At 33.8% G+C, this 24,213-nt stretch overlaps 2 protein-coding genes across 4 annotated transcripts in view; one reads left to right on the top strand and one right to left on the bottom strand.

The window, feature by feature from the left end:
• LOC134854897 (uncharacterized) overlaps nucleotides 1-24,213 on the top strand; it is a 582,728-nt gene that overhangs the window by 36,517 nt on the left and 521,998 nt on the right. The window lies entirely within an intron of this gene.
• Nucleotides 11,570-24,213, bottom strand: part of LOC134854505 (GRIP and coiled-coil domain-containing protein 2-like) — a 92,927-nt gene continuing 80,283 nt past the window's right edge. For all 3 annotated transcript variants that reach the window (XM_063870784.1, XM_063870783.1, XM_063870785.1), the window contains exons 14-22: nucleotides 19,832-19,951; nucleotides 19,141-19,220; nucleotides 18,557-18,733; nucleotides 16,269-16,371; nucleotides 15,836-16,025; nucleotides 15,051-15,344; nucleotides 14,522-14,781; nucleotides 12,018-12,126; nucleotides 11,570-11,843 (exon numbers count right to left, since the gene is read on the bottom strand). In XM_063870784.1, coding sequence (XP_063726854.1) covers nucleotides 11,755-11,843; nucleotides 12,018-12,126; nucleotides 14,522-14,781; nucleotides 15,051-15,344; nucleotides 15,836-16,025; nucleotides 16,269-16,371; nucleotides 18,557-18,733; nucleotides 19,141-19,220; nucleotides 19,832-19,951 — 1,422 coding nt within the window. In that variant the 3' untranslated portion in view covers nucleotides 11,570-11,754. The remainder of the gene's footprint in view (nucleotides 11,844-12,017; nucleotides 12,127-14,521; nucleotides 14,782-15,050; nucleotides 15,345-15,835; nucleotides 16,026-16,268; nucleotides 16,372-18,556; nucleotides 18,734-19,140; nucleotides 19,221-19,831; nucleotides 19,952-24,213) is intronic.

Here is a 24,213-nt window from a genome sequence, read left to right as displayed (position 1 = left end):
CTCCACAATCTTCTAGAACTCGTTTTTTTTTATCCTTTGCTGCTAAATTTGAATTTATCTGACTTCTTGTCATAGCAGCAATAATTTTTGCTACATAAGCATAGCATTTCTGTTCATCTAAATTCTTCTTTGAAAAGTACTGGCTCCGACTTATTTTTTTTTATGGATACTGCAACACGTTTGAGCGAAGAAATTAGATTTCGGATCTGCTTAGAAAGAGTCTCTGCAGTCAGTTTCCCTCAATTTTTCCCAAATGTCTCTTTTTCTCTGGCTGGAAACAGTTAGACAAAAATTCATCCGCAAGTGCTAAGTAAATTGAGTCTATGTCCATCTCCAACTCTTCAAATTTATTTATATCACAGAACTTGTCAAAGAAGTTACAGTAGAGTTCCAACATTCTAAGCTTTGAATGCTGAAGTTTGAGAAAACCATTAGTGATGGGTTTCTCTTATATGTATTCCCGTCTTATATCATCCATCTCTCTCTTCTTATAACCTCGTTCAATATCCTGATCTTTTAAACACGGTGGAGCTTGTTGACAAGAACGGAATTTGTAGTAACATCCCATTGCTTCCAGCAATGTTTTACAGTGATCACAAAAAAAAACCATCCACAAAAAAACTGTCAATTTTCTTCTGTTTTCCAGATCTGAAAAAACTTTCAAATTTACATTCTGGCCTTGTTTCCTGGTAAAAAGACATGACCATATTTTCAAAGCTGCAAAATCGATTATGTCTAGCTTTAAACATCTGCATATCAGTGTCAAACTCCCATCTCGTGCATAGTCATGTTGGCATATCTTGACACATTGAGAAAGGGTAAAGCTGACTTGCATCAATTCCAACGAAAATCTTTATCACTGTCGAAAAATGAACAAAACTTGTAATTTGAAGATTTGTGTGGAGATATGTTTGCTAGATTTGGAGGAGTACATCCAAGTTTTAACATATCTATCCCCTTATTCTGATAAAACTGAAACATTTTTTGCATTGCTTCCAGGGTTGCAACTGCTTTCTTGTAATTGTAACGCTGCAAAAGTCTTTGACCGCAGTCATTTTGTTTTTCTTCCAAGTCTCTCGTAAAGTAACTGTAATTATTCAAACCAGATTGAGGCACAGTCTTGACTTGAAGGTTTTTCAATGCTTATTGTTTGTCAAACCCAGAGAATTCGTTATATCGAGAAATTGTATTTGAGGAAAGAGTCCAGAATAGTTGCCCCACCCAAAGACCTGATTATATCGAGAAATTGCACATCTCCAAACTTATAAAACTTTTCTGAGCTGAGCAGTATGAGTTGGAACATTGGTTTTCCCAAAAATGTTATTTTGAAGCTTCAAAATAAATTGAGACTTTTTCATACCATCTTTTACGAAAAGTCCCAGAAGTTTTCGCCAGCAATTTTGGAATCTTAAATTTTACTAAAATTGCAAGATATTGAAACAGAATCTCAAATTTCTCAATTTGAGTGGCCATTACATAATGGAAGACGTAAAATGTTTCTAACTTATCGTTCAGATATTAACAAAATAGCATATCATTGGGAAATAAACACTTAGAAAAACAATCAAAAAAATCATCTGGAAAAAGAGGAGTATGAAAAACTGGTTGATTTTATCCCTTCCGTTTTGTCTTATTTGTCTTATGCAGAAACATTCAAAAAAACTTATCATCACAGTGCATTCGTATCATTATTGACAAATCCACTGTAGAAAATGAACGTTCAGAAATTGAATGAAATTCTCAGAAATTTTGATTTGATTAAGAATGAATTTTCATCAAATACAAAAAGAAAATTTTCTTTCTTTCTGCCTGTTTTGTTTTTGACCCAAACATAAATTTGAAATTCCTCTATGGATTATTTTTTGGAAATTCAAAAATCGTCGAACTTCCTGCAATTTTGCATGATGCAGATAGATCTGTGAAGTCTACTACGCATAAGGGACCTGGTGATTGTTATGTTTTACCAAGATTTTCTAGTTCTTGTTTCATTGGTCAGGTGACTGGTGCTTCTCTGTTTATCTGTTAAAATATTTGCATCAACAGTATATGCATTGCTCGATTGTTAGCCATTTAAAATAAAAGACTCCACAAAAACCAGTTAACAAAGAGCTTGGTTATTTTGGATATTGAGTGTAATGAAAACAAAATAGTGAAAATAGATACGTAAATAATAGTTAGGAGTTTCGAAAAATGGACAAACTGGGGGATATTCCTTTCTTCCTCACAAAAAGTTCAAAGCAGCATCTCAATCTGCTTGGTGTACGAAGCATCTTCATGGAATCAATTGGAACAGTGGTTATGAAAAGTATACTGAGCTTGAAAAAATATTGAAAAAACTAAAAGCTCCGGAAATGTTGATTTTGCAAAAGGTAATGAAAAATGTAAAAATGTAAAGGTTACAAAATTGGATGACTAAGCATGCCAAAAAAATTCAGAATCTGAACTTCAAAGATGAAGAACATCATTGGAGGTGTAGCAACTGCTCATTATGTCATGCAAAAACAGTTAAATGTGCACAAAGAAAGCATTTGCATACGGAATAACGACTCAATATTTTTTTTAAAAATTGTGAACCATTTAAATCATTTTTTAACTTGTGTTTTTGAAAATAAAACAAAAAACACCTTTTCCATTTTTTCATTCCAAAGTTGAGACGGGTGATGAAATTAACAAGCAATTAAACTTAGGAAATTTTGTTTTTGATGAGGAGAATCATGAACAAAAATCTTGGAAGTTTTTTGGACGTACGTGTAATAGATCTTTTTTAGTTTTCTGTGCCAATTATTCGTCATAGTTTCAATACTAGCTTGTGCAATCGTTCGAATAATGTTATCCACTACATGTGAAGAAACAACAGTTTGGGTAGCAGTGTTATCAAGTACAGTCAGTTATATTTTACCTTCTCCAAAACTATGAAAAAAATAAATTCTACAAAAGAACGAGTTTTTATTTCGGTAGTTGGTCAGAAGAAAATCGCATTTTATTTTTGATTGGTTAAAAAAATGGTACATTTCAACCAAAATTTGACGATTTTTTTATTTTTATCAAGTTTTCCAGCCTCTTTATGGACAAATGCAAAGAAAAAGCCTTAAACTTATCCAAGGAGTTGATTTTGAACTGATTGAAAGCCTTGCCAATACTAAAACAAAATACCTGTTAATATTTAAAGACTCTTGTGAAAAATTTTCAAACTCTTAGCAATTTGTAAAAATTGCTACTGCTGGAAGACACAGGGGACTGAAAACATTATATATTAGGCATAATACGTTTCATCAAAGCAAATTGGGAACAGTTGTTGAGTTACAAAATACACATGTAATCTGGTTCAAATCACCAATAGATGTTTTACAAATCAATTCATTAAGTCAACAAATAGGTCTAAGATCACAAAAGAAAGAGTGGTATCAAGATGCAACATCTATTCCATATGATCGTTTAATCATTGATTTAATTCCGAAAACAGTTGATGCACTTAGATATTCCACAAAACGCGGTTCAACTCTTTCAACATTATATTTATCAGCAGGAACAGAAACAAAGCTTTTGGATGATGAGCATACAATACGTCTCTATACTCCCAAAGTTTCAAACATTTTACCAAAGACTTCCTCCTTTGTCCAAAAAATTTCATTCAGCTCTCAGCTCCTCGGCGAATGGCTAGTAAGTTTGCTAGGAGGCTAGCTACAGGATCTCCGAAAAGAGGACGTAGTAAAATAATGAAGAGAACTATCAGAACTCACACGAAGAAGAACTTCACTGCATGAAAGGAGAACTATTTAAAGCTCGCCTAAAGGCTTACAGTTATTATCTCTTATCACTCCTTTTGTCGTTAAATGATTGAAATATTATGGACCAGTTTGTTCTAGTTCCTTACTCAGTTTATCAGTCACAAAGTACGCTTCCAAAAAAAACTAGAACAAAAGCAAGAAAAAGAGGAGATTATACCACAATATTTTTGACTGTACTTACAGTGCTGTAAAAGCGAGGTTGAAAACAAGTAACAATACGCATTTTATTGATTTAATTTTGAATTCTCCTAGAATTAAACTAAATCAGTCAAAAAATGTCATAATAGATAATCGAGACACAAAAGAACCTATTGTAGACTTTGTGTGTGCACTAAACAAAAAAATACCGACTTTCCAGATATTTATTTTACCATTTTGGAAGCAACTCAATCTCCACCTAAACTTGTTATCAACAAGAATGCGAAAGCGAAAGACAGAGGAACTTGGATCCCTTTCAAAATCTGAACAGGTAAGTAATAACAGATTGTATTCTAGGGGTAGAGCTGCGTACGAATTTTTGCGAAACTTGAGTAAAGCAAGCGGTATGTCAAAGAACAAAGTACAACAACTTTTACAAACCAAGACATCATGAACAAAATTTGGTCCTCCAATCAGACGTTTCAGAGGATTTCAAGCTTTTTAAAAATACATTAATGAATTTTGGCGTATGAACTTGGCTTATGTGGACAAACAACAAGTCAAAATACTGGAGTCAAATATTTGTTGGTTGCCGTTGATGTTTTTTTGCGATTTGTCAGAGTTCAAACAATGAAAACAAAATATGCCAAAAACACTTTGCAAGATTTCAAAAAAGTGATTTCTCGAAAAAAAACACTCCTGAAAAACTTTGGGTTGATAAAAGTACAGAACATGGGAGAACTTTCAAAAAATTTTCCAAGGAGAAAGGTATTGAAGTTTACTCAACAATGAGTGAAACAAAAACTGCATTCGCAGAGAGCCATTCAATCATTTAAACACATACATTACCGCCGCTACATAGAAAATCATGGTGAAAAATTCGTTCACAAGTTACCTCAATTAGTGTCTTCAGTGAATTGTCGCGTCAAAAGATCTATTGGGAAATAACTTAGAGATGTCAAGAATACTGATTTCCTCTCAATACTGTACAAAAAACCTCCATAGATAGAGTCAGAATTTCAAAGAATGATATTCCGTTTCGAAAGGGATACAAACCACAAAATACAGATGAAACTTTCGAAACTTCGGCAATGTCTACAAAAAAACCTCCTACATACATCATCAAAGATCTCAAAAAAGATAAAAGTCTGGGAAAAATTTTTGAAAAAGAGCTGGAAAACTGTTCAGATTAAAGGTAAATCATTTTTAAACGTAATTTCTATCGATCAGTTGTCATGGATTTTTTTTTCCACCCGAGCAAATACATTTGAAAAGAGAATGGGAGTTTGCCATTTCAGAAATATCATACCCTTCTTTGTACCAAAATGTTACTGAGGTAAAGTTTACATTCGTAGATGGTACAGAAAGTCCTGAGGAGAAAAGAAAGATTGAACCGATGCATATTGAACCAGGAGTGTATCCAAGTATTGCTGATGTAGTTGTAGCCATGAACAACCGAGAATGTTTAGGTGCTCAGGCATTTGAATGTAACGGAATCTATGTATCAGTGTGAAGATAAAATTTCACAAAAGATTGCTGTTCATTTATCTGAGAATCAATCAGTGTTTATTATTCAAAGTTCTGACTTGTATCACATTTTTGGTTGTGATTTAGAACAAAATCAAACAGGGGTTATCATGAAAGGATAAGGTTCACATTATCCTCAGTATTCTTATGACATTTTGAAAATACATTCTTCGATGACATATAGTGATATTATAGAATATAAAACAGTCGGTGATACAAAAATTCTTTTATTGCATTGTATTCCTTTCGTTTCCAAAATAAAAAGTGGAGACATAATTTCGACAGAACAGCACATAAAATAACAGTCCTTTGGTAATTTACAGTTTAAAAAACTGTTAAAAAACTCTTTCCATAGTATCAAGATAGAACTAAGAGATATTACAGGCGAAAAATTCCTTTTGTGTCACCGAGTTGTTCACTTATTCCGCATGATATCGAATAATCATTTTTGATTTAAACTTCATACGAAATGGTTGCTCAAATTTCAGCCTATTTTTTGAGGATATGCAAGACAACGTGGAAGAGGTTTTGGAGCTATTGCCCAAACTCTTTGGAGAACTGCAATCTCCTTCATTAAAAAAGATTTAGTCCCAGCTGAAAAAAGAATTGGAGCAGATTCTTATTGGACGCAAAAAACTCAAAACATTTGCAAGAGATGTGGGAACAAAAACAGTTCGGAAACAATTGGGAGGTGGAAAAAAGAAATCCAAGTGTAGAACTAGATCAATTTTTCAAAAAAATCGTTCGAAAACCAGTCGCTCTCGAGTAGTCCTTTTCAACATTTTAAAATGAGTTTAAATCAAAATCATTTTCGGTAAGTGGCTTTTAAAATTCTTCTTTGGCGAATTTTGATAAAATCTCAGTTTGGGAAACAAAAATGTCATCATACACACAAGAAGTATTCGCCAGTACTTCTATAGATAAAAGCAGTATTGAGTTTGAATTTAAGACAGATCCTAATCTGTACTTGGATATGAGTGATATCCATTTTAGTTTAAAGCTTCAACTATTCAAGGAAAGATTGTTCGATGCTTTCAAAAAAGAAAAAGCAGAACATAAAGCAAAATCCGAGGATGATTCAGATGAGGAAACAGAACCTTACTTAACTTATGTAAGCAATCGACTACATTCACTTTTCTCCAATTAGAAGTTTATTTTACAATACAATGGCTTACAACGCGAATTGATTATATCCTCATAAGTCAACAACATCGAACGAATTCAACAAGTCAGCAGTGAGTAGTAAAGGAATACTTGCTTGTAATGGATACAGTTTGGAATAAATACCTGATGCATTTGGTATGCATCCGTTCACTGATATAACAATTTCCTTAGGAACAGGGAAAACGTTTTCACTCTATGGGAGGCTCGCCATTGATTTGTTTATTTGTGAAAATGGTTGTTACCAAATACCAAGTTCGAAGTATTTTTTTTGGGATTTTTTGGGATTTTTCTTTGTTATTGTCTCTGTACTATCTTTTTTGTCTCTCTTCAGAACTAAATTTTCAGAAAAAGTAAACAATAAATGATGTTAATTTGGAAACATGAGAGTTTTTTTCAACCTAGACTGTAAAACAGTGTTCAGTAACCTTTGTCCAAATCATGAGACTTGCGTATGGGACTTTGTTGATTCAATACCCAAATGCATGTAAGTCATTAATTTTAGTTTTTTTTATGCTGAAATACACTATCAAACTATCTATTTCTTTCTTTTTAGATGTATATCAGATAACAATTGCAAAGATGGATAAATTTTCACTTTTGCAAATTATTGAAAAAATTCCTGAGCTCGGCTTCAAGTACATGGGATATTAACCCCCTGATAAAGTACCTCAACAAACAAAATACTCTTTTGCAATTATCAACTCAGCTCCAAGCAATGATAGAGGAGAACACTGGATCATGATTGCTCGACTGGACAAAATTTACTACTTTGCTGATTCTCTGGGTCGAAAAAGAACACCTTATTCCTTTCTAGCAAAAAAGTATTGGCGAAAATGTTTCCAGAAAACTACAAAAAACTGATAACTTGTGTGGGTTTTATGCAAAATATTCAGCATTTCTTCTTTTTAAATTCTAGTAGAGAAACTTGATTAATATTCATGATGTGCGTGTTTTGAAATTTATAGCTAATTTTATGTGAATGTGTAGTTTTTTTTAAAATTTTTATACTTGCTTTGTGATTTTTTTTTTCTCAAAAAATTAATTTTTTTCGAAGTTTCAGTAGGTTTAACTATAGTTTCAACCAAACAGAGCACTGTTTTAAAGAGTAAGATCATCTAGTGAAATTTTTAATTGTATCGAAGTATACCAATTTTTATCGTGTTTTTAAGTTTTTTCGAAAAAAATCATACACAAATCCAAAAAAAAAAACATTTTTCTTACCATTCTCTTACCATCACACAAACAATGAAACCTTACCAATCCTATTCCCTATCCTAATACATTGTACACTCCATACTCAATGTTAATACATAGCTGGGTGACCGGCTGCTCTAGTCCCTATCTTGAAACATGCTGGTCACCCTACACAACCCCTCCCCTGATCAGCTCCAAAATCTACTACTCTCGTTATTGTCTGAAATTGTAAAGCAGAGACAAATCTAACCCACCATACTCACAAACTTCATCATAAAAACGGCAAAAAAAATCAGAGCAGATAAAAACAAAAAAACTAAATGAAAAGTATTTGACGGCTCATAAGAAAGATATTTCAGACGCCCAAAATCCCTGCTTTTGATGTTTTCTTTCCAAATTTTTTCATGGTCAACGCTTTTCTTAAAGTAAAAAAAAAGCCTTATTATGCACAAATATGGTTTGACAAAAAAGCAAAATAGCCAAAAGACAATTAGAGAAAGGTAAAAAAACAAGGAAAAAAGTTAACAGATTGAGAGTTTTTGAACATTTTTTGAATTTTCGAGTTTTGACGACACATTATACCACAATAGAGCTTTCAGACTTTAAGAATTATTTGAGATGAAAATTCCTAAACTTTCAAGAATTCTTAGAAAAAAATGAAACAATAATTATAATTAATTCCGCTCGATAATCGAACAAAGAAGAGAAGCTGCATTTTGCTAACACCGGCATGTTAGAAAATGGCACGAAAAGCACTACACTGTCAAAAAAAGAAAAAATTTGGTAAAAATTAACTCCGAAAAAAAACTCTACAGTGTGGTAGAATCAAACCCACAACCTAGAGAGTAGAAAAAAAAAACCTTTTTTAGAGAGTAGAAAAAAGTCATTTCGTACTGTAATGTAACACTACGATCGCTATAGGAATATTTATAATTTTGATAACATTTAGTGGATTCAGAATCACCTAATTCAAACTGCTACCATATTCGATCAACTAGAATTTGCGTCAAGATATCTGAGTTGACATGAACAAAACGCATAATTCTTTCCCTTGTTTGTTTGAGAAGAATCATAATAACAAGCTTGTGAAATAAATGTAGAAAAAATCCGAATGTTTCAAGAGATATTTGGCATTAGAATTTCAATGAAAATCTTAGTTCAAATTAAGAAAATATATTTCTAAAACTCCTCCGTATATCAGATATCAATCAATCACATATCGGTACTCAGACTAATAGGCAGTAACCTTTTTACTAATAGGCACCTAAGTAACCTTTTTACTAATAGGCACCTAAGTAAATTTTTTTACGTGCACAACAAAGAATGAAACCAAAACTTATTAAGTGACTAGGGGTCGAGATAATATAATTTAAAACCAGTCATGCAAAATAAATGCTTAATTTTCAAAAACGTTCATTAAGTTTTCTGACAGTTTTTTGAAAATCATAAAAAACGTCATACCTCGAAAAAAACAGCATTTGAGCAGTCGCATTTGGACACAAGCATTTGGATATTAAAATTCCTGAGAGTACCCTTACAGTACCCAACTACAAAATTAGGAATTTCAAATCATTTGATTTTTTTTAACTAAAAAGAAATCATAAAACACGTCATATCTCGAAAACTACAAGAATTTGATAAGTCATATTTGGAGGCTAGATTCGCAATTCCTAAAAGTACTCTTGACAGCACACAAATACGGGGTTCAGAAATTAAAATTTTTGTAATTAAGTTTTCCGAACACAATGAAAAAATCACAAAAATTGTCGTATCTCGTACACTAAAAAGATTTGAGCATTCGTAATTGGAGACCAAATTCGCAACCCCTGGGGAACTCTGACAAAATACTTATGTTTTTTTTGCTAATTTTTAACTACGTGGAACAAACACTAGATTCAAACTTGAAAATCGAAAACATAGCCAACTGACAGTTGGAAAAGAGTAATGAACGCAAGAAAACTAAAAAAAACCTACTTATTTTCTCAAAAATCTTCGATTCTTGAATTTCGAATAAACAATTAGATGCTCTTACAGCTCTCTGAATTTGTAAAACAATTTGTGATTGACCATTTTCCGCTTGGAAGTTTGATAATTATTTTCCATTTTCAAAATTAGAAGTCGATCACGTTTTTCGTGACCTTTACGCTTTTGCTGTTCGATAATGGAGTTTGCCTTCCTTTTATGAAAATGCATGAATTTAAAACGAAATCACAAGTCAAACCGCGAGAACTCAAAATTGAGCGTGAACAAATTTAGACTTTTGCTGAAAAAAAATCAGCAAGTTTTCACTACCTTCATTCTTCTTAACAAATTTCTAAGCGAAGGTAAACGTTTCAAAGATTTAAGTCCACAGTGGTTTCTCTTTTGAAATTGATGAGTAGCCGATAATCCGTTTTCCATGTATAAGCGGCTACTCATTTTTGTACTACAGAAAACGCTATGGAAAACAAAATTCTTTAAGTTTTAATTTTTCTTGAATATTTTCTAAGCGCTACCAATTCTGAGATTGGGTGCTCAAACAAAAGAAAATGGATTCAAGTACGTTTCCAGAGAGTTACCATGTAATTTAGAAGTGACTTAATTATGAGTGTAAGATTTGGTTTCCAACCTTGTTTTGAACCCTACCAAATCTGAGATTAAGTGCTCAAACAAAAAAAAATAGATCAAATAATTTTGTTAGGAGTTACTCCTGGAATTTAGGATTGAGCTAATTATGAGTTTTTCTCCGATATTTTTTCCTCAACAAGACTTTGTTTGATTGTCAGTGAAATTTAATAAAATGAATCCTAACTAACAAAGTTCGAAAAAAGTCAACGAACGCATGTAAACAAAAAACATACTTTTCGAGTTGTGCTGAAACTAAATAGTTTCCCTTATAGCTCATTGAATTTCAGTTTTCGATTAACACTTTATTGAAACAGTTTTCGATCAACACTTTATTGAAAAAATAAACCCAAAGAAAAAACTGAATCGATAGGTGATTTTTGTTTCGCTGGTAATTCTGCCATTTTAGGAAATAGAAGTTGATCACGTTTTTCGTGACTTTTACACTTTTGCTGTTCGAAAGTGGAATTTGCCAATTTTCTAACAATGGAATAAATTGAATTTAGAAAAATCTTAAAAGAAACCTTAGCCATTTTGCAACTAGAGCTTAGAAAATTTTGTTATTTCGAATGAACTTGTATTCAAATTATCATGCTGATTTACGAGAAAAGTCTTAACCAAATTTCTCTTAGTCTAACACGTCTCTAAAAAATAACGTCTCAAAAAAATCTCATATCCCATACATTTTCATAATACAGGCATTTACACAGAGACAAAGCTGCGATTTGCCAGCACTGTTGAGAACACGACAAAAAGCAGCTCTATTAAGTGCAATTAGAAAAAGTAGAAGTATGCCTCGAATATGTAAAAATTTGGCTACGTCTTGGATGCGATCTGCAACCTAGAAATTATGAGTCTCATGCACTAACCACTCAGCCACGAACGCTGAAAAAGTCACGAACACGAGCAACAAAAAAGCAGAGAACTACTGATCGTGATTATAGCAAAAGAGCCACCAAATAAGTGAGCAGTTTTAATGATTTTTTATTTTCGAGTTAAGTTAGAAAAAAGAAGGTTCGTACTGATACACTAATGCTCGCAAGTGTAATCAAACAGAAAAGTGGTTTGAAAGCAGACTGACTAAGATCAAGAAACTCCGCCCTGTCACCTGGAAACTGATTGAACTTGCGCACAGAAGCATTTAAATTACAATTCAATTTTATTACCATATTGGTGAGATATGTTAAAATGGCTACTAATAATTGAAACACAGTACAAGGATAATCAAAATTCCCGAGTCACAATTAAAGAAATGGATAAATGAGTCCTTCGCACAAAGCTAAATACCTAAGTAGTTTTTCTTTTTCGGTATAACTTTCTGACTTTTCGTTTTATTTCTTCACATCAGACCAGACCACCTTGGCATATAGCTGGACCAGGTTGAAGCCGCGGGAATATTTCCAGGCATGTTACTAGCACCCCCTTCACCTGAAAAACGTCCACTTATAGCCGAAAAACGAAATATTAGTTTGAAGCACTTGGGTTTCTGTCGCACATTTGGGTCAAAATGCTCCATATTTAAATGTTTCAGAGTAAGGATTACACAAATTACACTTGCATATTTTTCTTGTATGAATAATTTTGAGCAATTGAGAAACTGACCTAAGGATAGCTCTTGCACCAGCGACTTTTCCTCAGAGTTCAGCTTCAGCAACATCGTCAGCACAGGGACCAGCTGTTCTTTCTCTGTGCATCCTGGTAGCTTCCAGAACTGAAATACGAACGCACACAGCATTAAATGAAAACTCGCATCCTCTACACCTAGTCGAAGCAATGAATACCAATGGCTATAGGCCTTCATTTCCCTTTTGTCGCTAGTGGTAGTTCAATATTTCTATAGATCCGCAAACCCAGCTCAAGGTCAATTTTCTAATACGCATCTGGTATGCAGCAAAGTTGCCGACAAACGTTTTAGGATTGAACTCCAAGCTAACAAAAAACAAGAAACACTAAAATTTTTGTTGCCAATCAATTCTTGTCTTCATTGCAGCTACATTCAAATCAAATATTTATCCAGCAGAGGGATGAATGTTCGGGTTGTTTTCTATCGCGGAAAATGAATTTTTTCTCGACTAACATTTGTTTCGTCTTGGAGTAATATTTTTTATTAAGCCGCATCTGCACTAACAAATATGTTATAGACAATAAAAAAACTCCCAACAAAACAATGCTTATCCCTACAAATTCATAGCTTCGAAGTTAATATTTTACACAGAGGCGAAGCTGCGCTCAAGCAAAGAGAACACCTTGAAAAAACTTTTGTTGAGATTAGGAATATCATGCTCTCACATCTGCACTACAGCCGCTGGTAATTTTACTAACACTAGCCACCAATAAAGCAGCTACAGTTTCTATCACATTGCCAATGTTATGCAACAAAAATTCGACCAAAAAACTACTAAAATGTTACTTGATAATCCGACCTGTTGATTAGGAGACTCCTGTCCTCGCATCTGTCCTCGCAACTAGTGGCCCAGCTAATGCCGGATCTACCTCTTCTTATATTTTTAATCATGTATTGTGCTGATACGGATATGCGCAATTTTCAGAATTTCAAAAGAATTGACATTACGCTTAACCCCAGTGTTTCACTCCTTCAGTAGAGGATTCACAGCTCAATTAAAGAAGAAAAATACCACATGCTCTACCAATTGAAGTCTTTATCTCAGATTTGGCTGGGTATTTTTCGTCGATAAAAAAATTGACTTTTATTAAAATCCGTAAACTTTTCTCTAGTAAAGCATGAGAATGGGCTCTGCTTTCCATTAGATAGAAAATTTTTGCACCCTGAATTTTTAGATTGAACTCTTAATATCAGATTTAGTAAGTAGGTTTCGAGAATAGTGACGAAATTTCTATAGAAAATGTATAAGATTATAAGATTAAAAAGGAACTTTTCCGAAGTCCATATCAGCTTTTCTACAAAAAACAGGTTAAAACAGATTAGGCAGGAAAATCTAAGCAGTATGTTAGTTTTAATGAACTATCGACCTCATAATTTGAAGAACAATTTATGATGGACACTTTTTGTAAGAAGTGACCCAATGTGAGAAAACTGGATCAATAAGAAAAAATTTTATTTCGCTGGGAAATCTGATAACTAATTTCCATTTTCGAAATTAGAAGTCGATCACGCCTTTCGTGACCTTTACACTTTTGCTGCTCGATAGTGGAGTTTGCCTTCGTTTTATGGAAATGCACTGAACTTAAAAAGAAACCACAAGTCAAACCGCGAAAAAATCAAAACTGAGCGTGAACAAACTTCAAGACTTTTTCCGAAAAAAAAATCAGCAAAACCTATATAAGAGCACTCACTACGTTCTTAACTCTGAATAAATGTTATCACTTTTACACATAATCTGCGCCACCGTAGCTTGTAAATCTACTGACACTAACCAGCAATAAAGCAGCTAACACATAGCCAATTCTATGCAGCTAAATTACCACCAAAGAATAAAATTATTGCTACTTGCCGGAGTCGAACATCGGAATGCAAATTTGCAGATTCAATTTATCTGAGTAATTATTTCCACTTAATCTCTGAGTTTTCTTGTATGACAAACCTTGGTTATTGTATTTTCGGACAACACAAAAACCAAGCTGGACAAAACGTTTTTTTTTTTAATTTTCGTTTATGATCATACAAATTCATGTAGAAAAAGTGCTTATCGTAGACGTTTCATAGGAATTTTTGTACGTAAGAAGTTTTAAAAAATTGTAGAAGAAACGTTTTTCATATTTGAAAATGTCATGATTGGAGGTTTTGCCTTAATGAGTATGTTTTTGTTCCGACCATTGAAAATCGACCATTTGTGCTATTAGAATTTTTTTTCTAGACAATTTTTGAATAGAACCGTTACCTGATTCGCCTGTTTTGCTGTGACTGTCAAATATGTTTAAATTCTATATTTAAATATGTTTTCGTCAGATCCTTTCATTACAAGACTCACAAAAATCGACACTAATTTGAAAAGAAAAAAATGAAAAAGCTTTTCAGGTTTTTATGAGTATGGTCAGAACATCCTGTACTACTTGCACAGCAACCGGCAATCCTTGTTCATATATGAAATTATTTTGATTAGAAGTTTTGGACCAGGGTAACTTGCCTTAATGAGTACATTTTTCAGGTATTCCATATTCTTCGAAGTATCAGTCCAGTTTCCCTCCAGTCTTCTGATCTCATCTTTCAGCACTTGACTCTGGTCTGTGAGACGCTGGATATTCAACTCACTCTCGCCAAGCAGTTCTGTCAAGTGTGCTATTTTCTTCTGCTGTTTGCGCACTTCCGCGGCGGATGCGGCAGGTGAGGGAATAACAAAGCTTTCGTTCATCGACACTTTTCTGCTTCTCGAAACTGAAGATGATTCTGGGAAAAAAAACAAATCCAAACACTAAGTCATTGCAGCAAAAATATGAATTTTGTGACCGAAAGAACGCAATTTATGAATTATTAGGAGAAAATTGGTACAGCTAAATATCTCTTTGAGTTTTATATTATTGCTACCAAAAATTCTCCAAAGTTCTTTAACTTTTGCTCATCAGGAAAATTATTGCAGAGCAATCAGTTACTCTTGAAATAAAAGGTTTGCTTTTCATAGATTTTAAAATTAAAATTACATAAAACTAGAGTGTTACCTGAAGGCGACCTGGGCGAGTCTTGATTTTGGAAAACAGAGAACATATTGGGCACTGTAGATTGGTGACTAGCACTGATTGGGGGCGACGATAGCAGTTGGTCAAAAGGCACGTAATTCGTTTCCTTATTTGGGGTAGGCGTTGAGTTTCCTCCTCTGCTGTTGAGTCTTGTTCCACCGCCGTAATGGAGGATGAGGTCACTGTTTGAGTCTGACTCTATGCCATCTCCTTCTGATCTCTCCATGCCAATGGGAGGAGCACGTTTGGCCGACGGTCGCATCAGCAGATTGGAACCTAATTAATCATTGGAATGATAATTACTCATTCAGAGCGTATGGCTCAGAAACTGAGGAGCCAGTTTGAAAACCTGCTCACAAAGCAATGCTTCTGAAGGCGATTTTAACCTTATTCGAACATTTCAATCTTATTCGAAAATTACGATAAAAAAATAAAACAATTCTGATTTCCTTTCTTCATTTGATACTTATCGAACAGCAGCTGGTATCATTTAAATTTCTATTTTAAATAATGAGGCGAAGCTTCGGACAAACTTCGCCCTAGAGATTACGAGTCTCACACACTGACAACTCAGCCACGGACGCTTAATAAATCACTTACACTAGCCACACATAAAGCAGAGAACAGATGCTATGAAAATTCCAATGCTACAGACCGTGATAATAGCAAAAAGCCACGAACTCAACACTTGTATATGCGAGTTAAGTTAGCAAAAAAGAAGGTTCGTACTAATACACTATACTGCTCGCAAGTGTAAAATCCTTAACCATTTGGATTAACAGCGGTGAGTGATGCACCTGACGTGACTACACTCAGTTGCTCTTCTGAGACCATAGCGCGCAGAGCACTTCCGGATCCCGAGTGGTCACTCGAATTGGACTCCTCGTACTTCTTCAACCTCAACTTCAGTTCTTCAATCTTTTCACTGTACTCCTTTGCTTCACTGGCCAGTTTGTCCTTAAAGAAGTTCATTATTTATTTATTTCTAAATAATGTTCCTGATAAAAATCATAATTGATGCTGCTCGCCATGAACGATTGTTGCTGCAACCGCACCAATTAAAATATACATCATTTTGGGCGATAAAATTATTTGCTACGTCCCGTAAGTATCCGTGTACTATGTGCATGAGCTCTTGTTCTCGAGGTGGGGAGGTGTGTATAATTAGCGTTCTGGACAAGAATGAGAACCCTTTGTTACCTTGTAGTAGTGTGTGAGACTGTCGATCTGGCTCTTCAGCCCACTTTCAACCACTTCCAGCCCACTCTTGCTCTTCTCCCACTCCACACGCAACTCTTCTACTCTACAACACAACATGACAAACACACTCAAAAGCTTTGCATCACTTGCGATACAAAAATATATGCCAGTTTCAGGCGTTAAGAAATTTACTATAAAAAATCAGACATGATTCATATTTTTCAAATAAAGATAAGTATTTCAAGAGTGGGCACAAACCTGACATTCTTTTGCACACTATTCCGATTTTCGAAGAAAGAGACGGATTACTTGTGCTCGTCGTGTTTCTTTTATCCAGACCAATTTCGACTTTTTAACGAGCCATATTTGACATGATTTTTTAAACACAGAGTCGAAGCGGACTTGTGGCATCACTTGCGATACCACAAAAATAGCATTGCAAGCTAGCAGACACGGAAGGGAATGACAGTTACTTAGTCCAAAGAAAACAGAAAAATTTTCAATTTGGAATACAGTGCTGATTTAAATTAACCGGAAAAAACGCGCTAAACTTGAAATTTAAAACGCATTTTTCTCAAATTGGGTTGTTTAGGTGAACCCTTATGAAGACAAAACTTGCTTAAAATTTTAGCAGATTTAATATGGTGTAATTTCTTTTGCGAAATTCGGGCCCGAAATTTTACCCCAAAAATGGGTCATTTTGACTTTTCTTAGTTAATCAAAAATTACGCCGAAAATACCCAGTCTATCACAGACATACATATATCAAAGTGAGCCCCTTACGTAGCCCGGTTAATTTAAATCAGCACTGTAGTTAACGCATGATAAGTTTCGTGCTATTAAAATATGTATCTTTGTACTTTACATAGCGTGAGGTGAAATAAAATGGAAAAAAATGTCTTTCGATTATTTCATCATTTTTTGACAACTTTTTTTTTCATTGAATTAAAACGGCATTCCAATTATTCGGGGATTTGCCCTGAAACGAGCAGCCTTGTTCTACTTAAAATCTCATTTTACAGTCCAAACAGGAGCATTTTATGCTCAAACTTTTGCAAACGATTTGATTTTGACAGGCTTCCATAAAATAACAAAAAGAAAAAATAAAGAGGCAAAAATTTATCTATTTATCGTTGTCAAATAGTTTTTAAAATTAGCAAATCTTCTTGGAACTCAAATACCTGCACCATTTTAAGAACAAATGAAATGATTTTTGTTTGTATCATAGGAAAATTCCGTTTTGTGATAACCAAGCCGACAAAAATTGAGGAGATACCATCGGCCGACAATTAATTTTTTAGTGGAAAATTTTAAGTTTGCAATAAGATTCCAACCCAGCATCGTTGTCGACATCCAGCATGGAAGTTACTTCTGCGCAAATAAGCACGCGGAAGTTGAAATTATTATACATCTAGCTATTAACTGATTCAGTAATTCTAATAGAAAAGTTCTTAACCTGTAACTAAGTAATTGAGCTGAGGTACTTAGAGTTTGATACTGCGCAGTTGACAGAAAACGGCGTTGTTTATTAAATAAGACAAGAAGTAAAAGTGATAACATTTTTTTTAAAAAAATGGATCCCTCATCAGCGTGAAAACGAAATTTAATTCTGAGTAGTCATTTAATTGCAGTTTCTGCCATATTGATTTTAATAATTTAAAAACCAAATCCAACTTGTCATTCCTGCCATTCATAGAAATTTCATAAAATTCCATAGAAAAGAAGCTTTCTCCTGGCTCACTAAATGGTGAAAGAGGTTTTTATTTTCCTCCTAAAATATTTTAGAGATCACACGGTTTGTTACGGTCTGTGCTACAATTAGTAAATCTCAAGTTCTAAATTTTAAAAATTTTAGTTTTATTTTGTTTATAACACTGATTGATCAATTTCGTGCAAAAAATTCAAGATTGCAAGCATTTGAGAAAATTGGTAAGCTTAATACCGCACACTATCACAACAAAAAATAGGTTATAAAAATGTAGTAAACGCATTGTTATGATGTTACTTATATTTTTTACTTGTAAAATTTGACTTATGATTTCCGATGATTCTAAAACTCATATTTGGTTCATGACTAACTTAGCAGAATCAATCGTTACGCCATAAAACTGATGAGTATGTGAGGCAAAGAAAAGGAAGAAGAGCCATGAACATCTTCATACTCTAAACTGCTGTTCAATCATTCGGCAGGATTCAGCTTAGCAATAAGCTCACAATCGCTGAGATATCTTCTAAAAACAATAAATTCGTTGAACTCTGCAATTAAAGTCGTTGTATCTTCTACTTACTTTTGTTTGTGGAGTGTGTCCCTGTGTTGCATCTGTTGATTGAGCTGTGTGTTCAACAGGGACAGAGAGTGTGTATCCTTCTGTAGTCTCTCCCTCTCCAGCTGTCCCATGTCCACCTCCCTGCTCATGTCCTCCACTCTCATCCGCACACTCTCCAGCTGAGACTTCAACGCATCCCTAGAATATTGCCACAGCCACATAAAAACCAAAGTTCCAACACTTCTGAATCATAATAAGCGTATGATAGCGTAAATTAACTCGATGGAAAAACTATGATTGAGGTTTATAAACTCTATTGTAATCCTCGTTTTTTTGTAAAATCTTTTCTAACACTCACTTTTTTACAATCCTTTTTAGATTTCTGACAATCATTTCTAACAAGCCCTATCTTAAAGTGAGTATTCTGGCTTTTAATTATCTGATACAATTTTAACAATTATTGTTAAATAATTGCTTTCTTACTTGTTCCGCCCAAATTTTACGCGATCATGTTAATATAGAAATGCTCAACATGTACGCCTAAGAACTTCGCCCGGTGTATATGGTGAATAAGTTAGTCGAGGTGTTGAAGCTTTCAATCATACCTTTCGGCGGTGAGGGACTTCACTGACTCAACATTGTGCGTCTTCTCCTTCTGCTGCTTCAACACTGTGTGCACCCGTGCCTGCAAAAGAGAAGAGAGGTCAAAAGTCAATTTGATGGAAATTGAAACTTGAAGCTTTAAGTCGCATTAAAAACAACAAAATGAATTCAAATGCATGTTTCGATTTTGCGGCCTTATTTCGAAACTTATTTGACTAATAATTATGTAAAACATCATTAAAATTGGTCACTTCTTTCACGTTGACAACCACGTCGCGCAATCAGGCAATTGGATTTTGCTTCGTATTGCTCCGCCCACTCTCGAAGAATGGAAAAGAACTATAATTTAAGATTCGTTTTTTAGTATCTATAATTTTATTATGTTGGCATCCTCAAGGTAAGCGTGGTATCACATTCAGATGTGGTATCATACTTAAAAAAACTCGCCATATTTCAGTGTCAAGAAAAACTGGTCTGAATATAATCTCGGCGTTAAATCTACTAGAATTTTACCGCTATATTTCCAACGTTTTCCAACTATAATTACCGTTCTTTCTGGCTTTTTTTACTCAATTCAATCGCTTTTGCTAGGAAAACTAACGGAAATTTAGACAACAAAAATTGATTTTTGGAATTTATTTTCTATCAATTTATTCCGGTTATTTTTGTTTGACTTAATGTTGAGATGCCCACCTTGTACTGTTCGAACTCCATCTCCGATCCCGCCAGTTTCGATTCCAGAGTTTCCACTTCATTGCGCATAGACTCCAGCAGGTCATTCAGGGTCGAGTTCCTCTTTTCTAGATTTGATATCTAAAAAATATATTTCTCAACTGCATCTGTTCGAACTTATGCCTCTTCTGTTCTTATAGCTGTATTTCACCTACTCTTGTATCTTTATTGACTAAACATTTGAAGAGAAATCCCAATATAATGTTGAAAAAACCGTAAATATTACACAGAGGCGAAGTTGCACTACGCATACACAAGCAAGCATATGACCGATAATTCTACTGGGAAAAACTGAATGAGCAAAACTTTGACTCTACAACATTTCATAAGTAACGCACGCCATTTATGAGTCTACATAATTTCTAAGTGCCGCAAGCCAATTGAGACGCATTAGCAGTACTATTCAATTTGAAAAAAAAGAGAAATTTACCAAGTAATATGCCTCAATTTATAGAGCGGACGCATTTTAACAAGTATACAAAAATATGGCTCTTTTCCAGTTTCCCCCTTTCAAAATACCGAGTTCACATTTGTCGATTTGTTCACCACGCCAAATTTTATTGGATTATGACAATGTTAAATAAACTTGTCAAAAATGAATTTCAAAGGGATAAACTGGAATAGAGCCGAAAAATTTCATTAAAAACATCCAAACCTGCCCAAGTTCGAACCATTCTTTTGTTGCGGGTCTCCTTCCCTACCTCTACGCTACAGATCAATGATACCTTGAAGCTAAAGTGCTATTTGTAAAAGTAATAATCTGTATAAATATCCTTAGCATTGGCTGTACTTAATAGCTGGTTGTATTGATCAAAATGAACACTTTCAAAATTAACACAATTTGTCGCAACAAAATTTGGGTCGCAACAATATTGGCGACTCAGGTTGGAAAAAAGGAGTTCAAACTTTAACACAAGCTTTGCTTGCGTAATTACAGCATCAAACAAGGATAAGAGCAAGTTGAAAATAATTATAGGTTTAAAAAACTGTCGAAAAACTTCGAAGCTGTACTTCAGAAACAAAAACGTCAAGAACTTTATACTGCAACAAAATACAATTTGAAACAAGGACAGCCGGTAACTGTGCAATGTTCCGACCATAGTCTTAAAAACAAACCATTTTTATTTCCAATATAGTGTCTTTTTGTGTGAATGGAAAAGAACTATAATTTAAGATTCGTTTTTTAGTATCTATAATTTTATTATGTTGGCATCCTCAAGGTAAGCGTGGTATCACATTCAGATGTGGTATCATACTTAAAAAAACTCGCCATATTTCAGTGTCAAGAAAAACTGGTCTGAATATAATCTCGGCGTTAAATCTACTAGAATTTTACCGCTATATTTCCAACGTTTTCCAACTATAATTACCGTTCTTTCTGGCTTTTTTTACTCAATTCAATCGCTTTTGCTATTCAATTTGAAAAAAAAGAGAAATTTACCAAGTAATATGCCTCAATTTATAGAGCGGACGCATTTTAACAAGTATACAAAAATATGGCTCTTTTCCAGTTTCCCCCTTTCAAAATACCGAGTTCACATTTGTCGATTTGTTCACCACGCCAAATTTTATTGGATTATGACAATGTTAAATAAACTTGTCAAAAATGAATTTCAAAGGGATAAACTGGAATAGAGCCGAAAAATTTCATTAAAAACATCCAAACCTGCCCAAGTTCGAACCATTCTTTTGTTGCGGGTCTCCTTCCCTACCTCTACGCTACAGATCAATGATACCTTGAAGCTAAAGTGCTATTTGTAAAAGTAATAATCTGTATAAATATCCTTAGCATTGGCTGTACTTAATAGCTGGTTGTATTGATCAAAATGAACACTTTCAAAATTAACACAATTTGTCGCAACAAAATTTGGGTCGCAACAATATTGGCGACTTAGGTTGGAAAAAAGGAGTTCAAACTTTAACACAAGCTTTGCTTGCGTAATTACAGCATCAAACAAGGATAAGAGCAAGTTGAAAATAATTATAGGTTTAAAAAACTGTCGAAAAACTTCGAAGCTGTACTTCAGAAACAAAAACGTCAAGAACTTTATACTGCAACAAAATACAATTTGAAACAAGGACAGCCGGTAACTGTGCAATGTTCCGACCATAGTCTTAAAAACAAACCATTTTTATTTCCAATATAGTGTCTTTTTGTGTGATAAAAAAGACAAACGTTTGATAAAAAAGACCTGAACGAAAAAAAAGAAAAATTCGGCAACTTCGATAATCACAGTAAAAAAGGGCAATTGGAAGACAGTTTTTGAAGAAAAGGAACAAAAAAAAAGCATTGTAAACATTGTAGACAAGTAATTTAAAAAATTTCAGACATTGTTTTATTCCCAAAATGGAGCTAAAAAACTAATTTTACTCCAGTAGTTAAATTAAGCATAAATAAGCTATTGTAAGCCTGCACGCTCAACTCATTTGCTCGAAATTAGACCAAAAATCAAGAACTTCAAATCGGTTTTTCTCGACAAAGAATCTTTTTAATTTTTAAATTTCGTTCGAATCACGACTAAAAGGGTTTTAATATGATATTATTAAATTTTGCTTCGGGCGATTGAGTGGAAGAATAACTTTGAAAGAAGACAAAAGGAGACACAAAAGCTAATTTAATTTATCTTCTTTGTTTGTGCATAAATTATCGCCTAAAGAAAAGTGTGAAAAGCACAAGATATTCACACGGGAAAGGTTTTTCAAAATTTTTGTTTGCAAAATTTAGTTTTGTATTCTTCGGAAAACACAACCAAAACATATTTCCTTCCCATTGCGTACACGAAATACCAAAGAGTGAAAAACTTCTTAAAAGTCGGAGCACTCCTAAGCCTTAATAACGCAAAATAAACTCTCGGTTGACAACACTTTTTGAACAAAGGCATAACAGAGGCGACATATTGACAAAAGAGCATGGCAGAAGGGTTTTTGTTTTTATCAAAACCGAATGCCATAAATGGTACTTCTGAAAAATCCGGATTTTGTAGCTTACAAAATTTCTTGTGCGTCTTAAATTCATAAACAAAACACAGACACGAGACGGAGAATCGCACCACTTGCTATGAAAAAAAGGATAATCCGTTGTTCGAGAAATCAGTTTAAATCATAATTTCAGACAAAATGCAAATGAGGCAGCCTTTTTCGCTTTATTATGCCTTAGAAAAAAATTGTATGATTTGAATGAACAACAAAAAGTACTCGAAATACTTGATTAAAAATAAAAACATAGCCAAAAGACAGTTGGAAAAGAGTCAATGAACGCAAGTAAACAGAAAAAAATGACTGACTTGTTTTTTGAAAAAATCTCAATTTTTGAAATTCAAAGAAAAAAAATAGATGGCCCAAAAACTCAAGAACAATTGATGATTAACAATTTTTCGATTAATTTAATCCTATTTGGAGAAACTAAATCAATAGGTAAAATTTTTATTTCGCTGGCAAATCTGAAAATCAAATTCCAGTTTCGAAACTAGATGTTGATCACGTTTTTCGTAATCTTATAACTTTCGCTGTTCGTTAGTCGAGCTTGCCTTCCTTTTATCAAAGCAAATGAACTGAAAGATCAAAAGTCAAACCGCAAAAAAAAAGTAAATTTGAGCCTGAACAAATTTTAAGACTTTTCTTGACAAAAAAAAACGAAAAAAATCATTGCGACCTATTTAAGAGTCTGAACTACCTTCATCGACTCTTTAAAATAAGCGTTTTAAATTCGTAGATCAAAGCGAAATTATGAATTTTGACAAAAAACTGCAAAATTACTTGGCATTCAACTACCTGCACTCTTGCATGAATATAACAAAATGACTTCCATATATAGTAACAAGACTGCTTGTATATCAGGGCAAAGCCGTGAATGTTCCGACTGTCCCTTATTTCATATCGAATAATTTTTGGGAAAAAATATTGAAATTCTTTAAATTTTGGACAATATCAAAGGGTGAAATTTTGAGTCGTACGAAATTAATACGACCAATTAGCTAGCCTCAATTGAATTTGGAACGATTTTATTGTGCCGGATAATTCGCCACGCATAAATAATTTGCGTAACGCTCTCAGCATTATGAATAAACTCTTCAAAGCCCGCATAATTTAGTCCAGAATATATGGCCAATTTGCCAATTTTTAAACCCCCAGAACTTTACAAAAAAATTGGAGTAAAAATATCTTTTCAAATTGAACTCAGGAAGTCGATGTCTTCATTGGGGTATAAAAATTTTTCTTTGAAAACTATTTCGATCGGCGAAAGATGACTGAATAAAAAAAACATGCCGAGTATAAATATTCTGTTTTCTTCGAAAGTCGGAACAACAAATGCTTCAAATATGTAAAAGGTGCTGAGGAAACAA

The sequence above is a fragment of the Symsagittifera roscoffensis genome, chromosome 9 (assembly GCF_963678635.1).
Source record: "Symsagittifera roscoffensis chromosome 9, txSymRosc1.1, whole genome shotgun sequence".
NCBI lineage: Eukaryota > Metazoa > Xenacoelomorpha > Acoela > Convolutidae > Symsagittifera > Symsagittifera roscoffensis.
This window is presented reverse-complemented; position numbering and strand designations above follow the sequence as displayed.